The following is a 12,156-nucleotide window of genomic DNA, read 5'->3' on the forward strand; positions in this document are numbered from 1 at the left end:
GACATCAATGTCAATCAAAGTAGGAGCAATGTATGCATCAATTATTCATGTCTCCATAAATTCTAAACAGAATTACAGAAAGATCAATTGTACATTACCAACTTGCTACGATTGGCGTTGCGGAGGAGGCAGCGATGGTGTGGACTGCGGATGCCTTGCCGGCTACATCTAGTGTGGCGTACACTTTGCATGTTGGAGGGGAGCCGGGGAGGGGAGTAGACCATGCAATCAGGCAAAATCGTGATGGGGATAGGCTAGCCGGCGTCGGCATCTCGGTGATAGCCGACACGGGACATGGCGGGGGCGGGGGAGGGAGGGGGGGGGGGGGGAGGTGCGAGCCGGCGAGCGGAGAATAGGGCCAGGCACAAAGGGGACTGGGAATTTAGCAGAAACGATGTGCCACCTGACCAGACAGAATGATCAATGTGACGTAAACTCGTAAATTTTCTTGCAAGTATATATCAATAGAAGACTCTGCATTCAAAATGGGTTGTTGGGATGCCATTTCTTTGGTCATTTCGGCCATGGCACGTCGCTTTTCTTTCTCACTTTACAAATTACTCCCATTTCTTTGGGACTAATATGAGAGCGTTTAAACGCTTTTATATTAGTTTACGGAGTACGTTTTAATATATATTTTTAAAAACCAGTAATGTACTAAATTCCCACTAAAAAAATGTAGTGCTCCGTGTTGGAATTATTGGCATTCCCCTCGCGCACGGGAACGCAGCGCGAAAATCAAAACGCGCAGTAATTCCCTCCCCTCTCCCCTCGCTCGCAGCTGCCCAAAAAGCTCCTCTCCTCTGCGCTGCGCCTCCGCGTGATTTCTTTAATCCGCCTCCTCCCTCCCTCGCTCCTCGCCACTACTACTCCACTCCTCCCCGTGACGCCCTCCCCTCTCCTCTCCCCGTCCCCACCCCCGCCTCCTCCCCGCTCGCTTTCGGATCTCGCCCTGCCGGCCGCTGCCGGACGCGCACGCGCTCGCGGCGGCGACCCGGTCATCTCCCCCTCCCCTCCCTCGCGCGCTTAGTCATTATTACCGCCGCCCGCCGCAAGCATTGCGGGGGATCTGCCGCCTCACCTCTCCCCGACCTGCTCGCGCGACGCTGCACGCTGCCTCCGCGGAGCTGGAAGCCGGAGCTCGGAGCCGGCGCCACCGCCCGCCATTCCCCGCGCCCCCGGATCTGAGCTCCAGCACGGCGGCGGCGATTGGTGGATGGGACCTGGGCTCTGACAGAGACGCGGCGCACGTCTCCGCCGTCGCCGGAGAGGAGGCGAGGATGGCGTCGGCCGCGCCGCAGCAGCTCGGCGGGCTCGGCGGCTCCGTCAACGGCTCCGCGGCCGCCACGCCGCTGCACGGCCCCGCGGCGCCCGCCGGCGCCAACGGCGCCGACGGGTACGACAGCGACGGCAGCTACAACTTCGCGCCGCCGTGAGTAGCTACTTCGCCGCCTCCTCCTTCGCCGTCCCGTGCACCTTTTTTTTTTCACGAATTAAGCCGCTCTCTGCCCGTCTCCTGTAGCTACTTCGGTTGTTAGTATATTTTGCTTGGTGGAATAATAGTACTACTTTCTGAACCTGTTTCGATTCCGGCACAACTATCGTAGGATATTGCTGCTTACGCATGCTATATGCCTTATGGTGAGTTTGTTCATCCCAGGATTTGAATTTTCTAAGCTTGTCTCATAACAGAAAAGTTTTCCCAGACTGGTGGAAAGGGGAGAAAGGTTGGGTTCAGACGGGAACTTGTTTATTTATTCAGGGTTAATGTAGCTACAATCGGTTATGTTTGTTGGGCTCGTAATCATGACCCACCGCACTGCAATACTTATAATGGTTATTTCCAATTGGAGGCAGTTCTCAACATTCTCTGTTTTGTCTTTCCTGTCACATTCTGCACGCATTCTTTTGGTTAGCTGATAGTAACATACAGTGGGATCGATATTTACACTGTGAATTACTTTTTTTCAGTACTCCATCGACATTGTCCATGTCCATACCCCCGGAGCTTGCTGGAGCAATCCCGCTAATCGACAGGTTCCAGGTGCATGTCTCCTTGATTCTAGCTTACCACTTTACCCAGTGACGTGATATATGTCATGGCAATTTTGAAAGGGAGGGAGAAATCTTCTGCTAGTTTACGAAATGCTAACTTTAGCATCGACGCATAACACGTTATTCTATTGATGCGTGGGACAGGGTACCATTTTGTTCTTCTCTATAAATTAGTTTGTGTGTGGGGCGGGTGGGTTCTTTAGACTAAGGGATAAGTTGCATAACTTTCATGCTTGAATTCTCTTCTAAACTACCAGAAAAAAGGAGTTTCCTCTACCTACTTAGTCCTACAGTACTCTCCATTCAAAGGAACAGTAACAGGCTAACAGCCACCATTTTATTGGGCTGGGTCTCTGTACATTTCTCTTATTTTCTGTCTCAGTGGCAACTTTTGTTAACCATTGTGTCGAAACATTTTAGTAGGATCAGGTTTAATAGCATGTCACAGTTATTCAGCATCAGTTAGTAAGCAGTAAGCACGAATATGGTTCCCATAGTCACATTTTGTCCCATGTTAAATTTAGTGTTGAAATATAACAGGTGGAGGGATTTCTCAAGGCAATGCAAAAACAGATTCAATCATCTGGAAAGCGTGGCTTTTTTATTAAAAAATCAGTGGGTCCGCAAGTTCGTGAGAAGTTCACTTTGGAAGATATGTTGTGTTTCCAAAAGGTAATGTTATTGAAACCCATTACATGTACGAGATTATGTTGCAGCAATCTGATTTCTGAGCATGAAATTGCTTATTTTTGTTTTATTAATTTAGCATTTCTATGCTCTCTTTTCGCAGGATCCTATTCCAACTTCATTACTGAAAGTACCTAACGACCTTGTAAGCCGCTCAATTAAATTGTTCCATGTCATATTAAAGTACATGGGCGTCGATTCACCCGCAATAATAAGTTTGGAAGAAAGAATTGAACTTGTTGCAAAGCTTTATAAGCATACTTTGAAGCGGTCTGAACTTCGAGATGAGCTCTTTGCGCAGATTTCAAAACAAACACGTAACAATCCTGATCGGTAAGTAATGCGGTTCTCATATAGTACAAGCACCTGCTAGCTTCAGATTTATTTTAGGGATCATAATTTTGTTGTTCTTGCAGGAGTTGGTTGATAAGAGCTTGGGAGCTAATGTATTTATGTGCATCTTCCATGCCACCAAGCAAAGATATCGGGGCATACTTGTCTGAGTATGTTCACTATATTGCTCATGGAGCCACAACGGATTCAGATGTTCGAGTTCTAGCACTGAACACACTAAATGCATTAAAACGCTCGGTTAAGGCAGGCCCACGGGTTGCAATTCCCGCGCGGGAGGAGATAGAGGCTCTTTTAACCAGCCGGAAGCTTACAACAATTGTCTTTTTCTTGGATGAAACATTTGAAGAGATCACCTACGACATGGCAACAACTGTTGCCGATGCTGTTGAGGTATCTGCATTTCTCCTAAGTTAATGTGGGTTTGGAACTGATATGTATCAAATGGTTCATTAGAAGAATGTACCTAGTCATATATAGAAGATTGCTTGGCGTGTATGCAACTTTGGTTGTGATTTGAGCTGTCGCTTTTGGTATAACGACGATGTGAATTAACCAAGTAATGGGCCTGGATTGTCAATACTTTCAAACTTACCTCTTAGAATGTGTGCACAGGGTGGTTCATTTAATTGATTTTGGTTTGTTAGTTCTTTGGTCATGACTATTTTCTCTCAAATTATATTTATAGAGGTGCTATACACAAGTATGCACTAAATACAAGCTGTCCATTCGTAGATTGAACGTACATTTTGCCGGAACCATTCAACCATACTTAAAATAGAACCTGTGCCACAGCATCTCTGGCTAGATTTACTTGTATGTAGCTCATTGCTACTAGGTGTATACACAGTCTGGAGGGTTGCTCTGTTTCAGAATTTCAGATACCTCATGGCTGAGCCTAACCACCTTATACAATTAGGCTGTAGGTAGGGTGTCAGTATGGTTACGACTGTTTTCATCACCATTCGACACTCCGGGAAGTAAGTAGTCACAACTCACAGGCACCTTCTTCAGCTCCCATAGTTCCATAAGGTAAATGCACGGCTGCTCAACCCTGCAAAGGTGTTCACTTTGTGCTGTGTGTCGTACATATGAGCCATTGTGGCTACTTTGCTTGTTCCTTAATATTGTTTGACCAAACAGTGGATATGCAACCATACTATCACATCCCAGCATATGTGTTTCTATTGGACTTTTTTCTTATTATAAGTTTTGGCTTCAAGCTTGTGTGTACATTGTTTTTTTGTTAACTTGAAGTCGTAAGTAACAAAATATCCTGTTATGACAGGAACTTGCTGGCATTATCAAACTTTCAGTATATTCCAGTTTCAGTCTTTTTGAATGCCGAAAGATTGTTAATGGATCAAAGTCTTCAGAAGTTGGCAACGGTATTTCTTTTTACTTTCAAGTTGCACCCCCCCCCCCCCCCCCCCCCCCCCCGGTCAGTCAAGATTTAAATTTATTTATTTATTTCTGGCATGCAGAGGAATACATTGGGCTAGACGATAACAAGTACATCGGGGACTTGCTATCTGAATTCAAGTCAGCCAAGGATCGCAACAAAGGAGAAATTTTGCACTGCAAACTTGTATTTAAGAAACGCCTCTTTCGTGAGTCTGATGAGGCTGTGACTGATCCGATGTTCGTTCAGCTATCATATGTCCAGGTACTGGTTTGTGTAGCCCGTTGAAGTGCTTACAGTTCGTAGGCTATGCAGGTAATCTAACATTGCACTGATTAATATCCTTCTTCTGCAGTTACAACATGATTATATTCTAGGCAACTACCCAGTAGGCAGGGATGATGCTGCACAACTCACTGCCCTGCAAATATTGGTTGAGATTGGATTCATTGACAATCCTGAGTCCTGCGTGTACGTAATTTATAAGGCTCTACTATCTCTTATTTCGATTTTCCATAGTCTTTTCGTAATACTATTTCATCATATTTCTTTCTGAGATGCCATTGTCTTTTTGCTAGTGAATGGATATCTCTTCTAGAGAGATTTCTACCTAGGCAAGTTGCAATTACTAGAGCAAAGCGAGACTGGGAGCTCGACATCATCTCACGCTATCAGTTAATGGTATTCATCTAGCCGTGCAACTTTATGCTATTGAGTATCAACTGTAGATGCATGACATCACACAAATTTGTGCACTTAATTTTCAACATATGTTTCTTATTCATAACAGTGAGTGTATTTGTGATGCATCACAATGTACTAACACATGAGAAAGCTATATTTTTTTAAATTTTAGTTATTTGTGAATTTCTCAATGAATTAATTTTGATGCATGCCCTGGTGAAATAAAAAATTCCACTCTCTCAATCTACATTGGCAAGCACATGTGATACCTCAATTATCTAAGTATTTCACTGTTGCATCCAGGAACACTTGTCAAAAGATGATGCAAGGAATCAGTTTCTCAGAATCTTAAGAACTCTTCCGTACGGCAATTCAGTTTTCTTCAGCGTTCGGAAAATTGATGACCCAATAGGACTTCTACCTGGAAGAATCATTTTGGGAATCAACAAACGAGGGGTAAGATACTTTTTCTTATGATGAAAATTGTATATCTCCTCCTAATTGAAGCTAATCCTGTAATTCTGCTTTAACGCAGGTCCACTTTTTTCGTCCGGTTCCTAAGGAATACCTACATTCTGCAGAGCTGAGAGACATAATGCAGTTTGGGAGCAGCAATACTGCTGTTTTCTTTAAGATGCGAGTTGCTGGCGTCCTTCATATCTTTCAGTTTGAAACCAAGCAGGTATTTTGAGCCCTCACAGGAGATAGTACATCAGCATAATCTTATAAAGCTGTCAACTGGGTCAAAATAACCAAGTATTTATATTTTTAGGGTGAAGAAATATGTGTAGCACTTCAAACACATATAAATGATGTGATGCTCCGCAGATATTCAAAAGCACGGTGTGGCTCTGCTACTAGCACGGTTTCTCAGAATGATGTTTCTCAAGCAGATAAGCCACCAAATGCTGAAATGTATGACAAACGTGTCCAAGAACTGTCAAAAGTAGTTGATGAGTCTCAGAAGAAAGCAGACCAGGTGAGTTCAGAACTTTGTGAGAAATGTCTTGTTACCTGGTAAACGTTGTGCAAGCATTCCAGAATTTTTTCCATGTTAGTGCTACACTGCTACATTGAAATCTGGATCGTTTCATTGCAATTGGATTGAAAAATGTAACGAACCGCCAGTAGGTCAAAAGGATCGTAATACCATGCATGTAATTAATAAACATTTGGTTTTTTTTGGCTAGTTATGCACAAGTTTGTAATGTGCCCAAGTGTATCTGCAATTTTCAGTTCCCTTTCAGTTTACATGACTTCTTTCATAAAGAAAGAATAAAATTCCAGTTAGCTGATGTTTTTGAAATCTGACCTTTGTCTTGCAACATATTGGAGAAAATGGCATCATCTTTTACATAACTGATCATCTAAGTTCTAATGGTCCCTTTTTATTGTTAGTTACGGGATGAGTTACAGAGGAAGACACAACAAGAAAGAGAGATGCAAGAAGAATTGGAAGGGCTAAAAGATACCTTACAATCTGAACGACATATCATTAAAGAAGTAACAAGTGAGCGGGATAGGCTGAAATCCCTATGTGATGAAAAGGAATCTTCTTTGCAGGTATGGTGATATGCAATTTGTGCACTTAAATTGTTTGGATCATCTAACTTGCAATTTTATTAGGTTGCATTGGTGGAGAAAAATAGACTGGAGACCAAATTAACAAATGGTCAGGGCCAAGAGAACAATACCAAAATGGACTTATCTGGAAATCATTGTGAAAGAGATACTTTGACGACCGTAGGCAGCGTCAACAGTGGCATTGAGGTATTTTACAAAAATCATGTACATTAGGGTTGAGTTTTGCATGGTATGTTATGCTTCTAACTTCTGTGGCCAAACTTATGGTTGCAAATATTTCATGGTTCATTTGTTTATCTTGTGTTTGAAAAGATGTTGACTAAGCTCGAGGAGGAGTTGAAATCATGCCGAAAAGAGCTTGCTGCATCAAAAGAAGTATCAAAGAAGTTAATTATGGAAAGGAATATGCTCGAACAGAGGATTCAAAGGCTTGAGAGAGCAAAAAGTGAAGAGGTTTTTTGTTTAATCATCAAACATTTCCTCTTTCCTTTTCCTGGTCTCGCAGCGAATACTTTATTCACTTCATATTTCTGAAAATATTGTTACTTTAACTATGCAGAAAAGTACAATGCAAAGAGTTTATGAGGATGAATGTCGTAAGTTAAAAGCTCATACAGCTACACTGGAGCAAAAATTGGAAAGTGCAACACAGTCATTAAATGTTGCTGAATCAACTCTCGCCTTGAGAAATACCGAGGTGGATTCATTGCAAAATACTCTCAAGGAGCTTGATGAGTTAAGAGAGTTTAAAGCGGTATGTGTAAGACATAATATCCACATTCAGTCTCTTTTAGGTTCTGTAGAAATTCACATACTTCCATTGTGCATCTCTTCAGGATGTGGACAGAAAGAACCAACAGACCGCTGAGATTCTTAAAAGGCAAGGGACACAGTTGGTTGAGCTTGAAAGTCTTTATAAGCAAGAACAGGTTTTGCGAAAACGTTACTATAACACAATTGAAGGTATGGTAGAATAAAAGTATTCACACAAATGTAGCTATTGTGGTATTTTGCCAATAACTTGATTATAAATGGAGCTGCAACTCTTCACAGATATGAAAGGAAAAATAAGAGTTTTTTGTCGCTTGCGTCCTCTAAACGACAAGGAGGTTTCTTTAAAGGATAAGAATATTGTCTGCAGTCCTGATGAATTTACAATTGCACATCCGTGGAAAGATGACAAGTCAAAGCAACATATATATGATCGTGTTTTTGATGCACATACTACTCAAGAAGATGTTTTCGAGGACACTAAGGTAAAATATATCTAAATTTAGGTTTTCTTTCTATCGTAATATAAATTGTGCATCTGAGATTATTCACCTCTGTTTTTTGCTGAACATGGTGCAGTATCTAGTACAATCAGCTGTTGATGGATATAATGTTTGTATATTTGCTTATGGTCAAACTGGTTCCGGGAAGACTTTTACAATATATGGTTCAGACAACAATCCTGGTCTTACTCCAAGGGCTACGTCAGAACTTTTTAGGGTGATAAAGCGTGATGGCAACAAGTATTCATTTTCCTTGAAGGTAAGAACTATTTTTCATGTGCATTTTATATGGTTTCATATGGCCTGGAAAACATCTCCTTTCTGGACTATTCTACAAAATATAATTTTCAATCTTGAAGAAATGATTTGTACTGTTGGCACTCCAATGTTGACAATTACACATTGTTTAGTTATCCTTTGTCGACTAATCGTTATCATATAACGTCCAGGCATATATGGTGGAACTTTATCAAGATAATCTTGTGGACCTGTTGTTGCCCAAAAATGCTATGCGACAAAAATTAGAAATAAAAAAGGATTCCAAGGTATACAAGCTCTTTCCTTCTTTGCATTTACTTCCCATTTTTCATACAGCTCGCTAGAGTTAATGGTCATCCTATAATCCTTCTTTATTTGTACATTTTGCTTTTTCTTTAGCTCTTCAGTAAGACAACTTACTAGTTTCCCTGTTCGATTTTTCTTGTGTGCTTTTGACTTTAGCAACACCTCTTGGAGGTATTAACTATTTTTTGCTATCTTGGTCAACTTTTGTTGTTGAAGAGCAGACAATTTTATCATTTTTTAGATAATAGACCACTCCTTGGTAATGATGAGTATTTCATATGCCTCCATAATAAAGCTGCACCATTCTAAATAATTTTAGTTTGAGAGTAATAGTGGTGGTTAGGCAAACTCATCGTTGCCACCTGCACAATTATTTTGGGAAGTGTAGAGTGTGGAGTCACTTCCTTTGTTAACATGCGGAAGCATTTCTTTCATGAACGGTAGATGTTTATATTTCTATGCACCTAGTTAACTTGTGCTTTTCTTTCTAGGGAGTTGTTACTGTTGAAAATGTCACAGTTGTAAACATTTCAAGTTTTGAAGAATTGAAAACTATAATCACAAGAGGTTCTGAGAGAAGACACACAGCTGGAACAAATATGAATGATGAGAGCTCAAGATCTCATTTAATCCTTTCAATAATTATTGAAAGCACCAATCTCCAAACTCAATCTTATGCAAGAGGAAAGGTATGACAGGATGAACTTGAAAAGCTCACATAATTTTTGTTGAGTCCTAGCTTGTTTTTTTGATCTGTTATTCTTATCAGAGATTTGCATGTTCTGATAGTCTACCTTCAATTGTGAACACTTCTTACATTTGTAGAACTATGTATGCTTGCTGTAAAAAACAGTCTAACTTTCACTCGGGAATAAAACTAGAAAACTACTCTTATGTAGACATAGTTAACTACCATGACTGCTAAGGCTCAATTTGCTTAGCTTGAAGTCCTTGTGATTATGACATTTGTTTGCCCAAAAGAACAAACTTCTGCTCTCCTATATGTTTTGTCTTTGCAGTCACCATTTCTGGTCAAATGGAATTCATTTTATTTCTTTCAGAAAATGTGGTCTCGTTAGGCTTGCCTAATTAGTCTAGCTCATAATCAAATTATTGTTTCATAATTTTCATTTTGTTTCATTTGAAATAATTATTTCACTAGAAAGTTAGTTCGAAAAAGCTTGTCCCTCAAATGGATGTATCTAACCCCAAGTTAGTGTTAGATATATCCATTTAAAAGACAAGCTTGGGACAAGTTTTTTCGGACGGAGGGAGTATGCATTAATTTATTTGTTCTTAATAAATTGCTGACATTGGCATTCCTTAACAGCTAAGTTTTGTGGATCTTGCTGGTTCTGAGAGGGTGAAAAAGTCCGGTTCAGCAGGAAAACAATTAAAAGAAGCACAGAGCATCAATAAATCCCTTTCTGCATTGGCTGATGTTATTGGTGCTTTATCTTCTGATGGACAACATATACCTTACCGGAACCATAAGTTGACAATGCTTATGAGTGATTCACTTGGAGGCAATGCAAAAACCCTGATGTTTGTGAATGTTTCACCAGCGGAATCAAACTTGGAGGAGACTCACAACTCACTCATGTACGGATTTCCCATTGCTTAGTTACTCTTTTGTATTTCTTTTTCATTGCCATCGTTGTCTGTATCCCTGAGATTGTTTCGCGGATACGAAAACTTAACTGAATTTTCTTGCATCACATGCTTTATATCCTGCATCATGTGCATAGCTTCTGCGACATTTTCCAGCTGTTGACTAACATTTTTTTGACTGCTGTAGGTATGCTTCACGAGTACGTTGCATTGTTAATGACACGAGCAAGCACGTTTCCCCCAAAGAAATCATGCGGTTGAAGAAGTTGATTTCTTATTGGAAGGAGCAAGCAGGCAAGCGGAGCGAGGGCGATGAACTGGAGGAAATACAGGAAGAGAGGATATCAAAAGAGAAAGCCGACACCCGGTTGACCGCATGAGTGTTAGATATCACTGCTGATGCCCTCCCTGAATGCACCTGGTTTGCGTTCTCGCACCCAGCCGCATAGGTGATCCAGTGCTATCGGGCATTCACAATGCCGATTTAGTGGAATGTTTCGGTATCCTCTGAAAATGTTGCACACCAATTGTATAGTTAGCGATTATATATTATGGCGGCGGCGCCTGTTTGTACAAAGAGCCTGTAGTACACATTCATAGGAGAAGGGATGAAGAGTTTTTAGGAGAGAAAATCCCACTTTCTTTTGTCGTCTTAGCGGAGGCTGTCGTTTCTTCTAGTTCTATGTAGACATGTCAGCGCTGGGTACGATTACCAATGTTATCATCGATGATGAAATGGTTGTGAAGTGTCTATTTCTATGGATATAAGCAATTCACGAATCCCTGGAGCAGTCTTGGAGAAGTCAGATATTTTTGGTGGTGTCACAAGTAGTGTGATAAGTATGCTCACAAGCAGACACCTAACAACACATCTCTGCACTCGCTGGTAGACTTGGCCACATTTTGCATCTTCCTTTATCGTGTCTTGCTCAGATAACCTTCGCATAAACACATTCTAACGTCCTGATCCCTCAGCATAGTTTAGGTGTAAATAACCAACCACTAACTAGGCCAGCTGTACAAACATAACTTGACCATATTGAAAAAGATGTAATAATGTATGCTTTGCCAAAACTTGTAAGATTCAGTAATGTCCACGATGATTGAATGATAAATTCAATCAACCAAAGGTTTTTCATTGCCTTGCTAATTTTGTTTAGCCAAGTTATCCCTTGTTACAACTACTCCGTGTCGTAGAATCAAAGGAATATCTTAACTTTGAGCAGCACCCTAATTTTCCACAGGCCTTTGTTGATACCGGGAACATCACAATGCACAAGAGCAAGATAATGAGACTTCACCGAGAACCCCCCATTACCGAAAAAAGCTTTCGCCCCGCTTTATAAATAAAGCAAACCGCCACAGAACAACATACAAGGACCAGTTCACAACTCACACACCCAAGTCTCACAACAAGAAGTACAAAAGGTTCTGCTGAGGGCACGGCTCAACAAGCCCAAACAAACAAGACAAAAGAAAAGAGGGAGGCCTGGAGAGGGGTTAAGTTCCAGCGAAAAGCGTCTTGCTCATGTGTGAGAAGAATATTAGTAAGTCAGAGAAAGTTAACTATTCATGCTACTCCTTCCATCCCGTAATATAAGAACTTATTACATCCAATATATGAGGGGGAAGTTTGGATGACCTCTGCCACAATAGTCTTTTGTGCCTTACAATGTAGCAAAGATTTGGGCATTGTTCCCGCAGCGGTACTCAACCACTTTTCCTCCCAAAACCTGATTTGGGTGCCATCCTTTATCGTGAAAGTACCAAAGCGGAGAAAATCTCCCTTCACTTTTATGACGCTGGCCCAAAAGTGCGAATCTCCAGCTCTTCAGTGGACTTCCAATAAGGGCTTACTACATAAGTACTTATCAACTGTTGCTACACTCCATCAATTGTCAGTAGGCTAAACAACCACTTGCTAAGCAAGGCAACATTCTCTAT

General features: G+C 41.2%; 1 protein-coding gene across 1 annotated transcript; it reads left to right on the top strand.

The window, feature by feature from the left end:
* The first annotated feature begins 893 nt into the window (after nt 1-893).
* On the top strand, nt 894-10,992 carry LOC123054760 (kinesin-like protein KIN-14I). Its single transcript, XM_044478604.1, has 23 exons — nt 894-1,432; nt 1,972-2,044; nt 2,596-2,727; nt 2,846-3,075; nt 3,159-3,486; nt 4,382-4,481; nt 4,578-4,759; nt 4,851-4,966; nt 5,074-5,176; nt 5,483-5,635; nt 5,715-5,861; nt 5,952-6,158; nt 6,578-6,742; nt 6,806-6,949; nt 7,076-7,216; nt 7,323-7,517; nt 7,600-7,726; nt 7,817-8,019; nt 8,114-8,296; nt 8,487-8,582; nt 9,093-9,290; nt 9,932-10,203; nt 10,400-10,992. The coding sequence occupies exons 1-23, from the start codon at nt 1,281-1,283 to the stop codon at nt 10,590-10,592; spliced, it is 3,840 nt and encodes a 1,279-aa protein (XP_044334539.1). The 5' UTR covers nt 894-1,280; the 3' UTR covers nt 10,593-10,992.
* The last annotated feature ends 1,164 nt before the right edge of the window (nt 10,993-12,156 follow it).

This window comes from Triticum aestivum, chromosome 2D (assembly GCF_018294505.1).
Source record: "Triticum aestivum cultivar Chinese Spring chromosome 2D, IWGSC CS RefSeq v2.1, whole genome shotgun sequence".
NCBI lineage: Eukaryota > Viridiplantae > Streptophyta > Magnoliopsida > Poales > Poaceae > Triticum > Triticum aestivum.

What these genes read in the sequence shown, in the direction of transcription:
- LOC123054760 (XM_044478604.1), top strand. Translation starts at nt 1,281, where the DNA reads ATGGCGTCGGCCGCGCCGCAGCAGCTCGGCGGGCTCGGCGGCTCCGTC. An exon ending in GACAATCCTGAGTCCTGCGT is followed by an intron (nt 4,967 to 5,073) that starts GTACGTAATTTA and finishes TCTTTTTGCTAG; the next exon opens with TGAATGGATATCTCTTCTAG. An exon ending in ATGTTTTCGAGGACACTAAG is followed by an intron (nt 8,020 to 8,113) that starts GTAAAATATATC and finishes AACATGGTGCAG; the next exon opens with TATCTAGTACAATCAGCTGT.